Below are 22,785 nucleotides of genomic sequence, written 5' to 3'. Positions count from 1 at the left end.
CAAATCAAGAAGCAAAAAACAAATAACCCCATTAGAAAATGGGCAAAGAGCATAAACAGATACTTCTCAAAAGAAGACACACAAGAGGCCAATAAACATACAAGAAATGCTCAACATTACTAATTATCAGAGAAATGCTAATCGAGGCCACAATGAGATACAATCTCACACTAGAGTCAGAATGGCCATTATTAAAAAATCAAAAAACAACAGACACTGGTGAGACTGCAGAGAAAAGGGAATGCTTATACATTGTTCATGGGAATGTAACTTAAGCAGTTAAATAGCTCAGCCACTGTGGAAACAACTCTAAGTAATGAGGGCATCTATACCTTTTATCTCTATACTAAGGCCAAGGAGAGTACTCCAGTCTTTAGGAGTAACGTTAACATTCCAAGGCATAATATTTTTACTAACATATGGAGAGTGACCAGTTTGAAGATTTCTTAAAAAACTTAAAACAGAGCTACCATTTGATTCAGCAACCCCATTACTATGTATATATCCAAAGGAAAGTAGATTGTTATACCAAAAAGACATGCACATGTATGTTCATTGTTGTGCCATTCACAATAGCAAAGACATGGAATTAATGTAGTTGCCCATTAATTGTGGATTGGATAGAAAATATGGTGCATGTGACCATGATATACTATATGGTCATAATAAAAAAGTAAAATCATGTCCTTTGCAGCAATATGCATGAAACTGGAGGCCATAATCCTAAGCAAAGCAATGCAGAAGCAGAAAACCAACTTCCATATGTTCTCAGTTATAAGTGGGAGCTAAACACTGAACACACATAGACATGAACATGGAAACAGTAGACACTGTGGACTACCTGAGGGGTGAGGGAGGGAGTGGGGCATGATTTGAAAAACTACCTATTTAGTCCTAGGCTCACTACCTGGGTGCAATATACCCATGTTATGAACCTGCACATGTACCCTCTATATCTAACATAAAAGTTGAAATTAAAAATAACTAACTAAATAAGTAAAATGTAGATTTCCCACTGGCTGTATTCTGAATGTGCATTGCCTATTACAGTGTAATAGGGGACCAATTTGTTCCCAAAGACGTAAATATCTCCTCCAGTGTGTTTTCCTCATCCCCATCCCCTCTGAGGGAACTCAAGAACGTGAACCATCTAGTTATCATATTTGTTCAAAGGAAGAAAGCAGGGAAATGAAGGTCTCAGTCAGAACACACGCAGTTATTGTTTTATTCTTATTCTCTTGTGTTGTTTACAGTGTCTCTCACAAAAGAAGAACTCCGTCTGGCAGGGGACGTGACTAGGGACTCATTGGGCCAGCAACAACCACAGAAGAATCTAGGCATTAGAATGAACTACTGGAACCTGAGTCAAAGACCTGTTAGTGATAGTTTGCCCATTTCCTGGCCTCTAGTTGCTCGAATAGGGATAAGAGAGGGAAATATTAAATGATTGTGTATTGAGATGGAGACGTGGATGATCTGGCCCTGATGGAGGATCAAAGGGAGAAGGCAGGGTGGAAGCCCGGTTTTAAGCCCCTTGTGCTAGGGACCACACTGAGTGACAGGGTGGGAAAAGATGCATCAATAAGGAAATGTGGCAGTGTTGAAGAGGGACCCAGCTGTGGACATGGAGGAGGGACAGGGTGTTGAACACGCCTGAGAGAATTCTTCCAGGTGGCAAGGGTGGGGAAAGGGATGGGTGGATGCATTCATTCTGTCCACTCCTTCTTAATCGACAGGTTCCACTCCCAGCTGAGGTGGTCTTGCTTGTCATCATCGGTGAAGAAGGACTTGTTGTGGTACGTGCCTCGGGCCAGCATGCCTTTGGGAGCCTCCTCAACTGGCGTGAGGAACTCATACTCCTCAGGCCGAGGCCCATAGCTGCCAACCATAAATGTTGCTTTATCCACTAGGAAGAAAGAAGAAAGAGTTCATTAGGGTAAGAGCCTGATAGAGGAAAAACACACACTGCAAATTGGAGAATCTGGACTACAGCCTACAGTGATTAAAGCCAAGGGCAATAGTTTCCAAGCCTAAATAAACATGAGATTTACTTGAGGTGTGTTTTTTTTTTTTTTTTTTTTTTAAGGTGGAGTTTTGCCCTTGTTGTCCAGGCTGGAGTGCAGAGGCACAATCTCGGCTCACCACAACCTCCGCCTCCCGGGTTCAAGTGATTCTCCTGCCTCAACCTCCCGAGCAGCTGGGATTACAGGCATGTGCTGCCACGCTTGGCTAATTTTTTATTTTTAGTAGAGATGGGGTTTCTCCATGTTGGTCAGGCTGGTCTCGAACTACCAACCTTGGGTGATCCGCCCGCCTTGGCCTCCCAAAGTACTGGGATTACAGGTGTGAGCCACCACACCTGGCCCTGAGGCATCTTTTTAAAAAAATTATTCTTCAAAACATTTTTTAAGTTGGAGTGCCTTTTAATAATACAGTTTCCTTTGTCCTACTTCCAAAGGCTATGGTTCAGTAACCTGTGGGTCCCAGGGATCAGTGTTTTTAAAAAACTACACCGTTGATTCTGAGGTAAAGTTGGGGAACCAGTGGCCTAAATCAATGGGGATTAAGCCTGTTTTTTTTTTTTTTTTAATGGAGATATAGCAGATTACACCATTAAAAAAAACTCAAACAAATTGAGACCTCAGTTCTGATCTCAGTCCTGCAATGGCCTAAGTCATATAACATTTTTGAGCCTCCATTTCTTTGTGTATATGATGGACTTTAAGGATCTCCTATCTACAAACTATCGTTGTATGAACATTTCCGTTGGGGGAGATAAAGTAACAGATGGTGATCAGAATTCATGGATAGAATAATTGGATGGAACAACAACAGCCGTAAGTTGGTAAAAAAAAAAAAAAAAGTGAAGAACTAGGACAAATGGTGAAAATAGCCAATCAAGTTTATTTATAGGTGGTTAACTGGAATATATATTAAGAATAGTTGGGCATTGAAAAGTATACATAGGCAGATAGGTGGCATGTAGTTGGCTAAGTGTTGCTAATAAGTTTGAAAAAACAGCTGCAGACATGTCACTGTCCTTTTGTCTAAGTGAGGCGATACGGGCTTTATGCCCAAAGGAAAATAGGAAATTAAACCTTTTTTCATGAGACTACATATCGGAAAGGCCGATCAATATCTTTCAGGTCAGTGGTCTTCTCTGGGATTTGAGAAATTGACTGGTCCTCTATGTCATCCAAATTTATCAGACAATTTCTCCCCTATCTTGCTTATTAATTTGGTGGAAACTGAGACATGCTTTGTTGTTTCTCGCCTCTGGAGGGGACAGACCCTCAGGTAGAAAGGAACTGTAAAGTGCCTCCATCACCTTCCCGCCTCTCATTTCTCCCTGCCTGTATTAATGAAAGAAAATTGAAGGCAGGCTCCCAAGGCATGTCAGGAAGAATTGCAGATTAAGTAATGTTGTCATGTTATTTTAATTAGACAGACTTTTTCAATCCTAAAAATTTTTTTTTTTCTATTTCTTTGTTAGGAAATTGAGCATTGCCTCCCCCTTCCTTCCAATGCACCCCCACCTACTCCCACCCCAGATACACATAGCACTGGGCAAGTTTTTTCTTTCTTGGGTTTCTCTGACACTTGGGTTTTGTACCTGTGAATTGCTTTTCTTTTTTTTTTTTTTTTTTTTTTTACTTTGTAGAGTATTTTTATATACTTTATTTCCTTCAAACCTATCTTGGTTACTCTTCTCCTCTACGAATGATAATGTTGAATCCAAAAAGCTGATTGCTGAAGGTTAGCAGCTGACCCAGTCTAAACGAGGTCCCCTGAGCATTGGCTTTGTCAATGTCTAGATCAGAGGTGTATTTGTGCCTTTTCCTAGAGCCGGCATCCACAGCTTTTATCATATTCTCATCTGAGTCTATAGCTAAAAATTGCTAATAACCAGAAGTTAAAGTATCAGTGAGAAGCAATTTGGGACAGTGTGGAAATGTGGGTTCCCTTACCTTTCACCCCAGTCCTGTAGGTGTGCTGAACATATTTCAGGCCTGACACAATATCCCTGTTCACCTGCAGGTGGGAAGGAATGAAGATGTTCAGATTAAGAGGGTCTTTCATTTTTTCTCATCTTTCATGCTGATCCTGCCCAGCTGAATCTTCTCTGACAATGGAAAAACTAAAGATTTAGTTCAGAATTGGTGTTTCTATAATTATTTAGCATGGCTGTGAGGCAAAGATTAGAGAGGGGAAATAATAAAATGCAACATTGCCAAACTGGTTTAATTATTGAACATTTTGATTTTTACCATTTCAGGAGAGAGAAGTGGTTCATTAAAACATTGGCTCAGTATTCTTCATTGTATTTCTCCTTTCTCAACAGTCCCAAGAATGGCCTTGAGCTTTCCCTCTCCAATACTACTGACCAAGAGAACATCCTTGTCTTAGGAAAAGTTATGAAGATACCAGTAGAGCACATTAGGTAAATATCGAAAAACCACAACCTCAGAGATGATCCACCTACCATATAAAAAACAAACAACAAGGAGGAAAGCTGTAATGGAAAATTCATGTCTAGAAGATGGCTGTGTCTGCAATATAACTGAAATAATGGGTGAAATTCACTTGTATCTGGCAAGTATTTTGGATGTCTGTCATTTTCAGACGTTGTCTGAGATCTTGCTATTTTCCCAAGCCTTTCAAAGAAAATTCAGTAATGCAGAATGAAAATGTGGACAGCCCAAGAGCTTTGTTTTTCCATGATTCATTTCACCTGGGACTGACCTGGGTTGTCTGTTAATTTTACACAGTGGTTATGTCTATACAAACAAATTAAAGTGAACATTGCATCATTAGCCAAAGAGCTTGGTTATCTCTTCACCAATGTGAAGAATTAAAGCATCTTCAAATAATTTTTCTTCAACAATAATTATGGCTGTCCTTTTGTGTTGGACACAATAGTTCAACCAATCAACCAGTGCTATCTTTTGTTTTGTTGGCAGGGAGGTGGCAGAGCAGTGAACACTGCCAGCTTAGATTCTTGACTGTCACAGGGTAAATTTGTAGTATAAACCTATGAAAAGCTGTCAGAAAAAAAATTAGCATCATCAAAGAGACCGTGATAAAGCCCAGACTTTCTAATACTCTGAGTCTCAAATGTAGCTCATAGGAATAGGGAAAATAAATGCACCTTTCTAGATGTCCCCAAGCTTATTCCTTTCACCTAGTGGGAGAAAGACCTAAGAAGAAGAATGATATAGGTAAAGCAATAAGGACTTCAAGACACAGAGTCTACCATCTCACCAGCGCTCTACAGTGGGTCCATTTAATATAAATACATTTGGGGTGGGTGAAATAAAACTATGAATATTCATAGAATCATCTTCTGCCCACATCCCCATCCCTATTGTGTCTCCCACTCCAGGGGGAAGAAGCCTTGGTGTTATGAATCAAAGTGAGAGCTGTGGAAGTCAGAGATACCACATTTCCTTGGGAGGCAGAAAAAAAGTTGGGGAGAACCTAAAATAACAATCCTAGGCCAGGTTTTTAGAAAGTGCTAAGAAGTTTGGGAGGAGAAAAAGAACATTGAGTGCAACTAACAGAGATCGTGAAAGAGGACTTTAGCGTGTGTTACTAGTGTTATAAATGCAAACTTTCTTGGACGTTTTTCAAGAGACTTTAGTGAAGATTTAAGTTGTTTTTCAAGGATTTTTGACTTTGATCTGGCATTTCTTCTAATTGTAGCACCATGCTGGGACAAGCCACAGGATGGTTCAACTTTATGTAGGTTACTCAGAGAGCCATCAAACCTCTGAATTAGAGAGTACTCAAAAGCCCCTTTCTGTGGCCTCTTCCTGCATCATCCTAATGTGTAAACCTGACCACACAGACCCACATACCACATTCCTCCTCCACCTCCCCATCCAGAGGAGAAGCCCCTGTTCCAGAGCTTTCCTTCTCATCTTAGTCACATCAAAATTTACCTGTCACATTTCATTTGAGGAAAACTGGTTTACCAAATAGACAAATTAATGCAATAGCATCGATGATTAAAAATGAAACTGATGTGCAACCCATTCTAGGCATATTTGGATATAATGCCTTACCAAACCCTCAGCTGCTTCAATAATAAATAATACGACGGGAAACAAGTAAGTGAACCCTAGCTCAGTGTCCATTATAGAGTAGGCATCAACAAATATTTCCAGGATGAAATTATTTTCAGGTATATTTGTATGGGGTAGGGAGGGGTCATCCATCGACCCTGAATCATATCCTGTACCTTGGGGAAAAAAGTTCCCAGTGTGCAAATAGAGAGAGCAGATGGAGTCTTCCTTGGTGGAGCCCAGGCCCTGGAGACTGAGGCTAAGTGGGAATGAGAGGCCACCAAAGCAAACATAAACCACGAAGTGCAAACACTGCATTTCTAACTTATTTGTTTTCAAAGTCAGAGTTATTTTTCTTGTGATTTTGGCTGTTCATTGGGATATTTGGCTCATTGGGATATATTAGATGTCAGTTTATTTCTTATTTAGTTTCCTCTTTCCTGGTTACCTATTCCACAAATATAATTGTAATTTCCAGTTCTTTAGCAAAGATCACACTCCCTGGATTTATATAATCCTTGAGCAATTAGAGCTGAGGCCCTGTCTGTTCCATTTTCTTTTCCTATTGGTTGATTCACTTGTTTGTCCACTTTTCAATATATATTCATGCACTATATTCTATTTACAAAGTTTTGTGTGAAATATTGGAAAGGAGGGATGTACAATTTCACCCTAGATTGAGGTGCTTATACTGTATGAAGAAGAAATGACACAGGTGGTACAACACAAAGCAGCGTGTGCCTCGTGGATGTATTCGGAGTTCACAGACAAAGGGATCCGATTGGCTTAAGCGATAATGAATTGTTTAAGAAGTCCTGGCTAGGAAAAGACAGGAAGCAAGGGTGGGTCTCAACAGGTAGCCCTCAGGGCTGGGAAGAGGACATTCCAGACCCGGCTTGGGGGTACTGGGAGAGAAACAAACAAAAAGTACCTCAACATGATCATGCAAGAAATGTAGTCACTGATTAAAGAAAAGATTTAAACTTTACAAAAACACACAAGGCAGGATACTTACTTTGAAGTGAATTTTGACTCTATATTCGGAACCTTCCTTTAACACAATGGTTTCTTTTTTGAGGGCTTCCAGATCTCCTGTAGAAGAAGATTCAGAGAGAGTTTACCCTCAAAAGCAGATACGCAAGTTAATAAATGACTTTAAAGCCCCAGAGAAATTTGTTGGGCCCACCAGGGCAACATGGTTCATAGGGCCCCCAATTCACAGAGTATTTGTGTTTAGTCCTTGGTGCGCGTGCGCGTGCACACACACACACACACACACACACACACGTAATGCCTGAAATCTTACAGCTTTGTTATGAAAAACACGAGAGTATCCCTGCCCCCAAGTTTCATGACAATGCTAAAAATACACAAGACATTACCAGTAATGAGTTGTGAAGATAAATCTTTTTTTGGTCAATTTATTCTCTCATTGAGAATTATATTACTGGTCAAATGAAGAGGTTAGTAAAGAATATGCCCCTACCCCTCAAATAAAAAATATAAGAAAAATATTATTTAAGAGTGTCAGCTATTTGTTTTTATAGATTTGGTGATGTTTGTGGCATTTTCTAGCTTTTAAAATTCTACTTGATTTTATTCATTTTATCACTTTAAGAAAATATTCACCTTTGTGTTTATTCTTGTATTTTCATTTGCAATTTCATACTATTTTTCTTAAGGAATATCACTGAAGTTATAAAAGCTTCAGGTTCCGTAAAACCAGGATCTGTCCCTAATTCCTGTACCCTGATTAAGGAGGTAATCACACTCTATGCTTTTCTTCATGCATAGCAGCTTGTTTGTGACAGAAAACCAAACTTGGTTTTCCTCTGCTGGGAAAGGGGACAGAGACCAAGTTTTCCTTGCAATACCACCAGGTCCTGCTGAAGAGAACAGATTTCTTTAGCGCTAATTCAGACCTTATCTTGCAAACTGGCAGCTGTACCTGGTAATATTAGGAAGACTCTGAGTTCTGGTGAGAGAGTGTGAGTTTCTCTCCTGGAGAGATGTGAGATTGTGGGGGTAGCTGAATTCATGTGTGTGCCTGCTCTAATGATTTCAGTTGAACAGGAAGTGTGCCTTCTCAGCCTCTGATTTCCTCCCTCTGACAAAAAAGCCCATATAAGGTAAAGACTGGCTATGTCCTGTGAGAGGGGAACTACTCTGCTGCTAACTAAGCCAACTGTTCTAGACTTGTGCTTTGTCTGTCTCACAAGAGTCCAATTTTTTCATTTGGTAACTATTTTTTTTTTCCACTAAAAACTTGCCTTTGATGGCCCCAGTCTCCTGGCTCCCTGCTTCTCCTCTCATATCCCCTCTGATGCCCATTTCCTCCACAATAACCCCCTTCCCAGTCTCTCTCCTTCTCCTCAAGCCCTAAGTCTCAGGGAAAGGCTTGACCCTTAGTTACAATAGGGTGAAAGAAAATAACAACATCTTAATTTGTACGCCTTTAGTAGGAGACGTTGTTTATTTAACAAGAATCAGAGTTTCAAGCTAAAGCAATTCAATCTATAGCAGTGGAATTTCTAGTATAATTCAGGATTGCTTCTCACCTTCCGGTAAGTTTTGTAGCTGATAGAAGATCAATACTTTGATGTTTAGATTGTATAAACCTTACAACTTCAGAAGCACACAATTTGTTTCTTAATATTTCCATCAGCAGTCTTTATTGCATAAATAACAATTCTCTTACTATCATGTGGAGACAAAAATCTGTAAATATATCAAATGCATATGCCTGCACTCTCTTCAGTTAACTAGAGATAAAAGATTGGGCTTTTCATGAAACATGGTAAATACTGTGCACTCTAAGAGCAATGATTTGTTAACTGGTCCTAGCATATATATATCTCTCTGATTCACCAGTTTTCTTTTATTGGAACAGGAGACAGAGACCACGTTTTCTTTGTGATATCTTAGGCCCCCTTTGACAGATGTGTCTACATACCAGTAAGGTCCATGGTGATTGGTCCTGGGGCACTCTCACAAACCAGGGTGAGCCGGGTGACAACGACGTTGGGGGCTTTCGGATCTGCAGGATCAAAAGGGAATGTAAGTACCAAGAAGAGACGTGTATAGTGGGTGTGTGCATCTCAAGTGGGAGACAGAGAGTATGAAAATAAAAGTGATCTTTCTATCTGGAGTAGAAATAGAAATGGATGTGGCAGGTTTGCTATGCTTGGTCTTGATGGCCTTGTAAATTACAGCAATGTTATTTCTGCTTCAGGCACTTGTAGGTCCATCTAATTATTGACATCCAACATTTCCTGAATGGCTATGGGTCAGGTACTCTGCTAATTGGGCACTGTCCATTTATATCTCTGGGCCATGTCTTGTTCTGCCACGGTGTATGTGGAAGAGATGAATGGTTAGGTAAGGACTGAGAGAGAGAGAAAATGGAGAGAGGGAAATACAATTCTAAGTGGTAGTCTGGAATTCTTTCTAAATCCCCTCCGTGTGTTATGTGTGCCTATCTCACTGCTGACTTGCATCTTATCTCTTAAGAAGACTTAATTATACAGTTCATAACTTTAATCAGCATATATAAATTGTGCCTCGCTCACTTATTCCTGGAAGCAGTTGGTCCTCTTCCCTTTGCTGCTGCTCCTGAGCAGCCAAAATGTCTTCTTCCTTCTTGGGGATCTTCCACCCACCCTGTTCTCTGTACACACATACCTGTTACCACAGGACCATCTCCCAGCAGCGTTTTCTTGTACTTAATTAGACTCTCATCATCTTTGTCCATTTCCTGCAGCTCTTTCAGGGACTTCTGTGGTGGAGGCTTATAATTGAGCTTGCTGTCCAGCTCATCATCGTCATCCTCCTCCACATGTGGCTCTGGGGCTTTTTCAGTCATTTTGATCTATTTCTGGGAGAGAGAATGACAGCCCATTACTCAAAAGTCATGGATATAAAAGATGTTTGTGGGGCTGCTGTTAGCGGCCTCCTTACCCCCATGGACTTCTCTGATCATCCGTCACTTTCCTGATTTTTTTCCTAATTCAATCTCATTAAATTCTATGAAATAATAATCTAATGTATTCTAGTAATTTCTCTGACCTGCCTGAATTTCTCGGTACCATTGTAGTATCTTCTATTCACTGAACAAAACTGACAAGAAAGAAATCACTCATATGTGAATAACATACTACGAGTGAAGCAACATGGCACAAAGACTCCTGAACAAATGAAGCAAAAGCCCAGTCAAAAAGCTGTAGGAGTTACACAGTCCTCCAAATCCAGCCAGCCTGGCTAGCGTCAAAGCTTGCAGCATGCACAGTCTGAGTGATAATAGTGGAGAGAGGCAGGAGAGAGAGGAGAGAGGTGGAGAACTTGCCAAAGAAATGGTTGGCTCCTCCCCATCAATGGAATCTGTCCCTGAACTCCAGCAATGCCTCAAAGATGACTCATGAGGAGCTGTTGACCTTTATGATACCTGCCTCAGGTGCCTGCATGGTTCACACCCAACACTGCTAATCACCCCTCGAGGGTGGGTACTAGGTTTGCTGTTTTTCTTGAATTCCCCCAAAACACCTGCATAGTTCTGGCACTTTATAAAATTTCCTTGATTGATATATAAGGTTTTATATCTAACGATATTCTGTTCTTTTTAGATGCCGCAAAAATAGCGAAGGACACTTTGATTCCTCCAGACAAAATCGTAAGTACAAATTTGCCCTTAGCATTTGTCCATCCATTTCCCTTTTCTGGATCAACTTCCCTTTCAGCCTCTCCCCTTCTCCCCTTCCCAGGTTTCTATTGACCTTATAAGGCCCCACCTGGGCATACCCTGGAGTCTTCCTTCATCTCTCATTATCTACATTTACTTGTTTTGTGTTAAAACATTGAGGAGAAATCTAGGCAAGTTATTTACCTGTTAAGGGTTAATGACTGAATAGTAGATTCAAAAATTATTCCTCTTAGAGGTTGTATAGTCACAGCTTTTCAGAGCTGAAATGAACCATTGGGGTTCATGTAATCATTGAGGATATTGAGATCCAGAGTTAAGAGACTTGCCCAGGTTCACACAGCTGGATGAGAGGCAGTATACTAACCAAGAGGAAGAAGTCCCTCTAGGAAGAATTTCAGGCCCTGTGGCTGACAGCCACATGAGATGGCTGCGGGGGAGATATTTGGGCAAGGAGATCATTTTCTGATTTCCTTAATTCTATCTTGAGGGCAACTCTTTTCCCTGCCTGTGGTTAAAGCCTTCATTGCTCCTAAGTGACACAACTAAGAAAATGTCTGTCACATCACATCCTGAGTGGCTCTGCAAACCTTAATAAAGTCTCCCAGGAGTGAAGATATCGCTGGCCAAAATCAGTTCTGGTTTTGAGTTTCAATGTCACTATCATTGGCAAGAGGAAGAAAAATAATTCGGAAGTAAAGCCAAATGAGAGCAATTTTAATGGAACCAAAAAAAAAAAAAAAAAGAGAGAAACAAAGAAATAATATCCCTTGGCTCATCAATTCTCTTCCATCTAAATAAGCAGCCAAACATTATGAGCTAGCCTTGACCAACTCTGAAAACAGCATTGCAATGCCCAGGTTCACTTCCTGTACAGGAAGAAAACATGTAGGCCTGTTCCTATGGCAACTCTTGCTTTAGCAGAAGAACCAGCACCACTCAAAGATGAGACTCTAGAGCACAGCAGAATAAACATAGTGACTAATGCAATTCATATTCCAAACAACACTCAGGGAAAGTGAATGAACTGGTTGGAAAAAAATGAAGGAGGCAGCGTGTTGATGTTGTAGGTTGTGGGTAATTTAATGACAATCATTAAGGGGCAAATGAAGAGCAAGCCAGATAAGACTAATCAGATGAGACAGGGGCCTACCCAGAACCCTGGTGATCCCCGGAGGATAGGGGCCACATAACAAACCTGCTGACCGAGCATCGGAACAACTATTTATAGAGGAAGACATCCCAGGCCCCATGGTCAGGCCTTTCTGAACTGTATCACTTGGTTCTAACAAGTCGCCTGATTGAATGAAACCTGGCCATCAGATGGTAACATTACATCCGGTCACTGGCTCAAGATGATTTCAGTAACCTCCAGGAAATTGTTAACTATGCAGCCTCAAATCTCAATGTTGAAAAGAGAAAGAGAGAGAAAGAGAAAGAGAGGGAGAGAGGGAGAGAGAGGGATTAGGTATAGGACAAGATTTGCCACCTTCTAACGGTGTGACCATTGGCACGTCGATTTATCTAACATATAGGTCTTGATCTTCTCATTAGTAAATCTGAGGCTTATGTTCTATATTTTCTCGATTCATTGCAAACAGATATAACAATTGTTTCACAAAAACGAGACACAAATTTACCTAGACATTAAAGAGTGGAGGATACTGTGGGATTTCTGTATAAAATTTTGTTGCAGTCGAAAGGGGGAAATAGAGGGCCACATTAAAATCATTTGGTTTAATTATAGCATAAGAAAAAGAGATATGAGACCAGGTGATCCCAAACTAGCTCATTCTAGAAAGCTGATTAGAAAAAGTAATAATACAACAAATAAAGGACTGGAAGAGCAGTTCTCAGAGAAAGCCTTTTAAAGTAAAATTAGGGTCATGATTATTTGGTGAGCACCCACTGTTTACAAGACACTGTACTTTAGCCATACTGATGTTTAAATTACTCTTCAGAGTAGAGAAGAGGCTGGACGTTGGGCAATCTAACCATACTAAAAGGGCCCACCTGGTTTGGTTGATTTCTTATTTTTTTTGGAGATTACAGGTCTCTTTTTTAAAAATCTGATAAACATTATGGTAATTATCTCAAGGAAGAAAAAACAGATAAACCCATGACACTGTGCATATGATCCAGGGGTTTGTGGACCCCTGAAGTCCTTTATAGACTTATTTGGGTTCAAGATCTCCAGATTAGGAACATAACCTCAAAACTATGGAAGCATGAAGCAGAGAGTGGAGTGTTACAGAGGAAGCTTGCTTTTTTGCTTTTGCTTGCTCTTTCTCTCTTTCTCTTTCTTTCTTTCTCTCACCCTTCCTTCCTTCCTTCCTTCCTTCCTTCCTTCCTTCCTTCCTTCCTTCCTTCCTTCCTCCCTTCCTTCCCTCCTTTCTTTCCTTCCTTCCTTCCTTTCTTCTTTCCTTCTTTTTTTGAGGCACTGTTTTACTCTGTCACCCAGGCTGGAGTACAGTGGCTCTATCTTGGCTCACTACAACCTCTGCCTCCTGGACTCAAGCAATTCTCTTGCCTCAGCCTTCCAAGTAGCTGGGACTACAGGCACAAGCCACCTGCCTGGCTAATTTTTTGTAGTTTTGGTTGAGATGGGGTTTCCCCATGTTGCCCAGGCTGGTCTTGAACACCTGAGCTCAAGAGATCCACCCGCCTTGGCCTCCCAAAGTGCTGGGATTACAGGTGCCTGGGCAGAAGCTTGCTTTTTCCTGGAGCTCCACCAGATCATTGACACAACTTAGTCTCAAGCAGAGAGTCATGTCCACCTGCTCAAAATGTTGAATATGTTGAAGCAGAAGCTATCAAGTGACACCTGTGTCTGAGGACGCATGACCACAAAGCCTGGCAGAGAAGCCCAGGTGCACATGGGTGCAGGAAGTAACTAACCCCTTAGGAGAATTCCGTGGTCATTCCGTTTGATTTTGGATAATGATCTCTTCACTGAACTAGGCCTTGTTATGCATGCCTGGGTTTGGGTTCTGGCTTTCCTACTAACTAGCTTTTCCCTGTTAACTGAATGTTGCACCACTGTAGATCTGAGTTTCCTCATCTTGGGAGATGAGGGATTAGAGCACATCATGTTTAGATGATTACTTTTCTAAGGCCTCCACATATTTCTCCTGACCTGCAGTCATGTGTCAGCTAAGTTACCATTCAGTTATCTTATTTCACCTGTGAATATGAGAGAATATCTGTCTGTGTTTTGTTAATTAAAATGTATGTGAATCCCCATGCTAAATGAGTAGACATTAGCTGCTCTTGGTACAGAAACAAAAAAAGGGTAACTATGTGAGATGATGGATATGTTGATTTGCTTCACTATAGTAACATTTTTACTATTGATGTGTATCCCTAAACATTATGTTGTATACCTTAAATATATGCAATAAAATTCATCTTTAAAAGGAAATTTAAAAATTAAAAAATAACATGTATGGGAATCCTCAAAAGATGCTGCATATTTAATTTTATTTTATTTTACTTATTTTTCTTCCAGACATAAAATTATTTTTCTTTCACCAAACAGGTCTTTGCATAATAAAGGGTACCATAATAGTAACAGCAAGTTGTTACTGAACACTTATGAGCCAAAAACTCAGTTATTATGGGATAAGTGCTTTGCATGCATTATTTCATTCAGTCATCGCAATGTTGTGAGGTAGGCACAATTAGTTACATTTTACAAGTGCAAAAACTGAGACATAGAAGAAAATATTAAATATTTCAATTACACAAGTATTTAAAATTTCTTTTCCTAATATCACCCTATAGATAGTGAAAAGAGTAATGGTCTGGATTCTAAAAATGAGACATTCGCAATGCATATATTAACAAGAGATTAATATCTGGAATACATAAATACCTCCTATGAATCAATTTCTTAAAAAGTATTTATTGTATATATTTAAAGGGTAAAATATGTCTGGGATACATAGATAGTGAAAAGGTTACTATAGTCAAGCAAATTAACATATCCATCATCTCACCCACTTTTTTGTGTGTGTGTCAAGAGCACCTAAAATCTACTCTTCAGCAAAAACTCAAGTACAGTACAATATTATTAAGCATTGTATGGCATTTTTAACATTATCTCTGGGTAACCTCAGTTTCTCCCGAAGCCCCAGCCATAAATGGGATATATAGTTTGACAATGATTTCTCAAATTATCTGTGTGCATATTTAACCACAAACAACAATTTTCTCTTTTTATCCTCCTATTTTATGGATGCGTGTTGAAATGAGAATAGGAATTTTATGAAAATTCTACAGACTGTTTTCCAATCCCATCATCTAAAGGACAACTGATTTTCCTATTGATAATATTGATATTATTGATACAAATTATAATAGTTATCACATGTAGTGCTAAGTGCTTTCTAGAGGATTATCTCATTTAGTTCTTACAATAACTTTGTTGGCATCATCATTCTCTTTTCCAGACCAGGAAACTAAAGTTCAGGTTAAGTAACTTGCCAAAGAAGACATACCACGTGGTAGATAGAATTAATGTCTGAGCCCAGGTTGTCTGACTTTTAAGCACTATGTTTTATTGCTTCAGTTGTCTTTAAGAAGTTATAATAAAATTAGAGTTTGTTAGTCATCTTGGGAATCTACCTGGAGGTGCGCAAGCAGAGGTAAATGCTTCTTTGCAAGCTCTGCAGAGACAGCTTTAACAAATCGGGGAAGTGTCAGATAACGATGTTGCAGCACAACTCGGTTCCTGCGTTACCTCGTGCAAGTTACTTAACCTCACTGGGCCCCAGTTTCATCCTCTGCAAAATGAAGCCGTGGCATGAGAGGATCTCTGAGACCCCTTCTTAATTTAATGACTCAAATGCTCCCTAATTTAAAGAAGCTTGTGAAATGAGAAAAGAAAAGAGGAAGTAAAAGGGAGATTGGGGAGGACTCAGCCCATCAACATAGAATCTTCTGGATGGGCTTTCCTCACCTTCCTCAGCTGCTCATCCCCCATTCTACAAAGGGCAGAGTTGAGTTTTGTTTATTTTTGACTTTGGTCCTTTGAACAGGAAAAATGAAATGGGAGAATGAACTATTATATGTTTAACCAGGTTAATGTGGACCCCATTTTTTAGGCCCCAAAGCACATATCATTTTTTCACACAGGCTTGCTACTCCAGTTTTCTCTATTTTCTGCTTCACAGATGCCCATACAGGTTAACTTTCACAGTGGTGCCCTCACATCCCCATGTTTGCTATTCAGCAAAGCATTGGCAAGCATTAGATGTGCTGAGATGGGGACTTAATCTTCTCAGGCTCAATTAAAATGTCAAATTAAATTAGGATGGTTACTCACAGCATGCATATGACATAGCACAAATCAGTGTTTTTGCTTGCAAATTCAGTGAAATTTCCAAGACATTGAAAGTGAATTACACTTAAAAATTTACACCCATGTCAGGATAGAGCATCATCTGTTTGATTAATGCAGCTCTAAATGAACTGAGGACAAGAAAAGGTAGAACTCCTGAGTTTAGATTAAACAAATTACCTGGGTAATTCAGAGAAAGGTGACTTTCATGTCTCATAGGACATAGATTGAGTCAGATAGACCAGGGATTCAAAACCAGGCTCTGCATTATTACAGGACTCAATCAAGTTGCTAATTTCGCTGAGCCTCAGTTTTACCACCACTAAAATGGGTGGTATTCTTTTTTATGGGGTTGAAAGATTGGAGAAAACACGTGAAAATTATAGGACTATACTGGTCAAGAATAGATGTTCCATGAATATTCGTTCCCTTCCTCTTCTTCCTTCCCTGCCCCGATGTGGTCTGTTTTGTTGCAAGGCTTCAGTGAAGCTAGGTAACTGCTTCCACACCAAATACTTTCCCCTCGATGGGAGCTATGTCCCCACTCCTTCCTCCTTAAAAATAGATTTTTGTCTTTGAGGAGTATTAAAGAGATAAGAAGTTCTGGGGAATTGAAAGGATTGTTTAAAAATTGAATCAACCTTAAAATGAGACTATATTATATTTCTTTTAAAAACTTCCATGTAAACAATTTAATTTTAGGTTTTATTTATTGCTCCCTTTCTTCATTGAAGCCAGAGGTCACTCTGTGAATGATGAGAAATGTCAGTGAACACAGGCACAGCTAATTAAGAGAATTCCCTCTGGCTCTGGAGCAAAATACCAGAGACTTAACTCATGGCCCAAAGCTGAATCTGCAAAATTGTGCTAGATTATGCATCTAGACACACAGGGCATGGATATTAATGTATTAGGTAGAAGAGATAGAGATGAGAGAGAGAGAAGGAAGGGGGGAAAGAGAGAGAGAGAAAGAGGAGAGAGAGAGGAGGGAGAAGGGAAAAAGAGAGAGAGGGGAGAGAGAGAGAAAAGTGGAAATACCAGAAGTAGGGGATTTCTATCAGAAAAGTTCCTATGTGAGCATCAGCATTCTCTGTAAGTCCTGTTACCTCCACTTTCCCTGCTGACTAGGATATGTCTGACTTCCCCCAAATCGGGCTGTGGGTCTAGTGCAGGTCTGGAGAGTCAGGCCATCTCTAAAACACTGGTGGCATTTCAGAGCTAGTCAAGGATTTGAATGTGCTGTGCTGCTTGCCTGGCAATTTGGTGTGTTACGGGATTGCAAGTTTGTCTCTCAGGACACCAGAAGCCTTCTTGGTTCAGGATTCCACCCTCTCCCCACCGCCCTTGTCCCCAGTGATATGGAGGAATCCATACTCCCCACTTTGCGGTGCTGCTTTCTACCACCTCAGCCCCATGAAGGACTATGAAAACTTCAAAATTGGGTGAGAAAAACCAAAGACAAGATTATTTTGTAGGAGACAATAAATATTGTAATCAATCCAGAGAAGGGCACAAATTACTAGAAACGTATTTCTTACTATTTCTCTTTGTGAGAGAAACAACTTATTATTTCTTGCCTGTGCATTCATAGTGTGTTTTTCTAACCCACATTCATATGCACAAAGAGAGAGAACTCAAGAGATCCCGTGAGCTTTGCTGAGTGCCCAACGTGTGAAGTCATGCCACCAAGTACCTTTACAAATATTATTTTAAATAATCCTCAAAGAAAACTGTGCATTAAGGAAGCCATTGCCTTCAGTATCTCGATACATTCACAAAAGTTTTAAATTAGCATGAAAAGTTAGACAGAAGTGAGATAATTTTTTTATGACCATTTGTGCTAAGATTATCAGGCTGTTTAAGAAAGCCCAAGTGAATTTTTACCAGCGGTAAAATTCACTCCTTGGCTGAGGACACCAGAGAGTAACACAACACAGGGTGATTCAGGATGTGCTTATTGCACAGATAAATGTTGCTGACGTTTCAGGGGCAAATGAGACTCATCTCTGGGTATGCCAGTGTAGCCTTGAATACAGGATCCCGGCCGGCAATAACACAAACCAGGAATAAGGACTCTCAAAATGTGGAATTGGAGAAAATTTCTTCTATGTGATTCTTCCTAAAGAAGGTGGGAGATCACCTGAGCCTCAGGAGGTCAAGGCTGCAGTGAGCTGTGTTCATGCCCCTGCACTTCAGCTCAGGTGACAGAGTGAGACCTGTCTCAAAAATAATAATAATAGGCCATGCATGGTGGCTCACGCCTTTAATCCCAGGACTTTGAGAGGCCAAGGCAGGTGGATTGTTCGAGCCCAGGAATTCGAGGCGAGCCCTGGCAACATGGAGAAACCCCGTCTCTACTAAAAATGGTAAAATTAGCCAGCGTGGTGATGCGCGCCCATAGTCCCAGCTACTCGGGAGGTTGAGGCGGGAGGATCACCTGAGCCTCCTGAGTAGCTAGGACTACAGACACGCACCACCATGCCCTGTGAATTGCAATTCGGAGGCATTGTGGCTGTTGATCCTTTTTGTATCAGTATGTAATTTTAGTCACATTATTGAACACTTCTGCATTCTTCTCAGGAACAAAATTTGAAAGTTTCTATCACCAGGCCTGACACATAGAAGGCACTCAACAAATGTTGGTTCTCTTTTTCTATCTGCATAATTTCGAATCCCCAGGGCTTCTCTTTTCCTGCTAGCTGATGTTTGTCATGTACTGTGCTCTCCCAAATCAGCTCAGACCCACATCTTTCCCTCAGAATGACTTTGTGGTGCTGTGTCTACTGAAAACAGAACCTTGATGTTGCTCAGAGCTTACTTCCCTAGGGACAAACTCATGCTCTCCAAAGCAAGAAAGGACCAAATTCTAGTCGAGGCCTGAAAAATGCTTGCCTGTTTCTGTTCAGTGACAGCATAGTTAGTCCTCAGGTTTTGCATCTGTGAAGCATGGATGGAGAAAGAACTGTTCTCTTGGAATTTCACACATCTCACAAAAGAGTAAGATGCTCTTGTTACTAAGCTTGTGCTATATCTGCTTCGGGAGGGAATATATTCTTACAAATTAAAAAAACACAAAGCCAGTGGCAAGATTCACGATGCCTGCTAGGGACTGGACCTCTGCCCCCCGTCTCCCCAGACCAACAGGTGACATGGTCCTCTTGATCTCCTGTGCCTGACCATCCCTGCAGTGAGGATCGCCAGGCCAACCCTGACTCCAGTGGCTCTAGGTCTCCGTGTGAAGGGGTGACCACGAGCCCTCTGGGTGAGAGTAGTCTGCCTTTCCCCAGTCTGAATGAAGAACTGCCCAGGGCTTACCAGACACACACCTCAAGTTACCATAGGTCTAGAGTTTAATTACAGATTACGTTTATGAAACATGCTGGCTGGGAAGTCCTCTAAAAGGGAAGAAAGTAGTTCAGGTCATACCTAAAGCACTTCTCCTAATGGTGGCTGAAATTCAGCCCTTGACATTTTGAAGGCCCACTGATCAACTGTCCTAGCTGGGCCCCCTTGAATTTTTCTAAAACCTGTCTCTTAATACGTTATTTGGTGTTTTCCATGTTTGCTGTTAGTTATCTCATACGTAAAGGGCTATTATTATTATTATTAATATTTTTATTTTTTGAGCCGGAGTTTCACTCTTGTTACCCGGGCTGGAGTGCAATAGCGTGATCTTGGCTCACTTGCAACCCCCGCCTCCTGGGTTCAAGCGATTCTCCTACCTCAGCCTCCCAAATAACTGGGATTACAGGGATGCACCACCACACCCAGCTAATTTTGTATTTTTAATAGAGACGGGGTTTCACCATGTTGGTCAAGCTGGTCTTGAACTCCTGACCTCAGGTGATCCACCCCCTCGGCCTCCCAAAGTGCTGGGATTGCAGGCATGAGCCACCACGCCCAGCCCTATTATTATTTTTGACAACAACAGCAACAATCTGCCCATCCGACTGCAGGAATTTAATACACAGCCTTTGTCAGTGGTAGAAATTCTATCACTGTACGACTCATGAGTACATAACGATGTGCTATACCATACTTCCTCTTTGAGGGCTAAATCCCCTGCACTCTAAGGGAGGATTTCATTATGCATTTCTCTTATATCACGAGAAAATTCTTTAGTGGAAGACAGTTTAATATTTGACAACTTTGAACCATTGTTTTTTTCTCTTTCAACCAGTCTTTTTACATTGTCTGCTTAAAAACAGGAAACCACATATCTCCACCCCAGCACAACCCACCATCCACCAGCACAGACGGTATCAGTTTGGATCTACAGCCTTTTTCTTCCGAGCCTGGCCAGGTGCCTGCGCCTGCTTTGCAGGAAACCCCTCCAGGCACTCCCGGTGCGTGTTCTCAGAGCCCTTCTCAGAATATTCAGGATTGCACCTCCGGGGCTGCAGCGCACCCTGTACCCTCCTTCTTTAAGCCTCCTCCCTTGAGTCACTACTACCCTTCCCTCCTCTAACTTCCCCTTCTTTGCAGCTTCCTTAGCAATTTCTTATCATAAAGTTTGTTTTAAAGGAGAACTGCCCCTCTAAAAAACTAATAAACTGTCGAGGGCGGTAGCCTGGTCTAGAGGTTTCCGACTTTGCTCTGTGCCCACCTGAAGCCTCCCCAGCCCGAGGTATTTGAACTTACATTCAGCGCTTCACGTCTCTGTCCGGGGTGCCTCTGTCTCTCAACTCTGACTTCTGAGTACTGGCAGTTAGAACAGGAAGGAAGTTAATGAGAAAAAAAAATGTTTTAGACCAACTTGAAGAGGAAACCCTGGGCTGTCTCAAATCCTGTTCCTTTGCACTGCCTATCTCTTGATCAGCCAACTTGAGCAGCATTCTTGTCAATTAATGGCACATGTGTGAGCATGACAGCCCGTGTGACGTGGAGATGCATGAATGTACACGCAAGAGTGTGGAGCCTATAGCTATGGGTATTATGAATAATTGTGAGGGTATGTCTGATAATCAGGTCATTTCAGTGCATAAACCTATGGAGGCAAGGAGCCTGAAACCAGTAGCAATAAATTCATATCGGCTTTACTTTGTACCACTCACTTCTGTTCCCACTGGGTCCCCGCCAGCTTCATTATCAACCAGATACGTTGAAAGTAGTGCTGGCAGTGAATGTAGAGTGCTAAGAAATTATGATTGTTAACTGTATATACTTGGTCCTAAATTTAGAAATGTGTCCTTAAACAGATTTCTGGAGTTTTGTTGGTTATAATTTCAAGATGTAGCTTTGTATTGCACTACAAACAGTCAAATATTGTTTGTAATAGTTTTTGCTGATTTTTCTTCAAATGAAACAAACAAGCAAGCGAAAGTACTGTCTTTGATGAAACCTAGGAAAGAAATTACAAAAGGAAGTAAAACTTCATTAATTCATAGTCTTCTAACTCAGAATTTGTGACAACTTAACAAGTGCTAAAATAGACTTTGTACCATATTTGAGGAAATGGTTTATGAAGTAATTTAAATGGGAACAAGTCTCGGAGGCCATGTTTAAACCATCTGAGGAACAGTTTTTAAGCAGCCAAGTCACATTCATGTTGTATATTCCCATAGCTGTTACCAATAATAAATGCTTATTTAGGTTAATATTTCAATATTCAGTATTTACACTACATCAATATATTTAGAACTAAGCACACAAATTTGGAGAAATTGACATTTATTTTGTTTTCACCTAAATGTACTGCATCTTCTTCATTTCTCTTTGTCAATTGATACCACAGGGTTTGCCTTCTACTTAGAGTCAATGAGATCACAATAATCAAGGGTGGGGGGTAGTCATTTCATGTGAGAAAAGAGATTAGCCTAGACAAATATGAAAAGAAAAATAGTATATAATTAAAATGAGCAAAAATACTAAAAGCCTAATACCACTTTATTCTATAAATTTTAAAATAGCATAGACAGAATACAGCCCTTGAACAATGTGTACAACTTTATTGTAAAAACAAAGCAAACCCTAACTTACATAGAAGACAGTAACTTACACATTCTATAGCTCTGCACCCTCAAGAGGGGACACATTTATTCATTCCATAACATTTACCGAGTGCCTCTTTTCTTCCAAGTACTGTTCTAGTTCCCTTGTGCAGCAATAGACCGCAGGCAACATCTCTGCTGCCCTGTGGAGCTTATGTTTTACCGAGGAGACAGTTAAAATAACACAGGCAGAATACATTAATTGTAACAAGAAATATTTAAAAATCGAAATGGTAAATTCATGGTGTATATTCCACCACTCATTTCTCATGCTGTTAGGGAACACCTCACTAGGCAAACCCGGCTTTTTTTTTTTTTTTTTCCCTCCTGAGCCCAGTGTATATCAGAGGGTATGGGAGCACCCCTTCCTAGAAAAATCTGTAAAATCAATATATATTTTACTGATTTGTATTATAGATTAATGTATTTATTGGGGGATGAGAGAGCATCCATAATTTTAGAAAGTTCTAAAAGGAGTCCAGTTATCAAAAAATACTTAATTCCTGGTCATATGCAAGGACCCATGGAAAGGTACAGAAATAAACAAGACACAGTCCTAGACCTCAGGTAGCTGAAAGATGTAATGGGGAAGACAGAAGCAGACAAATTTTTTTTTTGTGAGCATAGGAGAAGAAAAAATACATAGTGTGTTTTGAGAATCCATGTAAGGACATCAAGGAAGGCTTCTTGGAGGAG

At 40.5% G+C, this 22,785-nt stretch overlaps 2 protein-coding genes across 2 annotated transcripts in view; one reads left to right on the top strand and one right to left on the bottom strand.

Annotated features, from left to right (window-relative positions):
* Positions 1–1,195: 1,195 nt before the first annotated feature.
* ARHGDIB (Rho GDP dissociation inhibitor beta) lies at positions 1,196–21,716 on the bottom strand. Its single transcript, XM_055280560.2, has 6 exons — positions 20,741–21,716; positions 9,747–9,939; positions 9,019–9,102; positions 7,081–7,157; positions 3,969–4,032; positions 1,196–1,906 (listed from the first exon to the last, which is right to left on the bottom strand). The coding sequence occupies exons 2-6, from the start codon at positions 9,925–9,927 to the stop codon at positions 1,707–1,709; spliced, it is 606 nt and encodes a 201-aa protein (XP_055136535.2). The 5' UTR covers positions 9,928–9,939; positions 20,741–21,716; the 3' UTR covers positions 1,196–1,706.
* The window catches only part of PDE6H (phosphodiesterase 6H), a 37,601-nt gene continuing 18,842 nt past the window's right edge, over positions 4,027–22,785 (top strand). Inside the window, exon 1 of the mRNA XM_055280566.2 lies at positions 4,027–4,441. Within this exon, the coding sequence (XP_055136541.1) occupies positions 4,182–4,441 (260 nt within the window). The 5' untranslated portion in view covers positions 4,027–4,181. The remainder of the gene's footprint in view (positions 4,442–22,785) is intronic.

Source organism: Symphalangus syndactylus, chromosome 5 (assembly GCF_028878055.3).
Source record: "Symphalangus syndactylus isolate Jambi chromosome 5, NHGRI_mSymSyn1-v2.1_pri, whole genome shotgun sequence".
In the NCBI taxonomy this organism is placed as follows: Eukaryota; Metazoa; Chordata; class Mammalia; order Primates; family Hylobatidae; genus Symphalangus; species Symphalangus syndactylus.
Note: the sequence above shows the minus strand (reverse complement) of the source record. Positions and strands in the feature narration are given on the sequence as shown.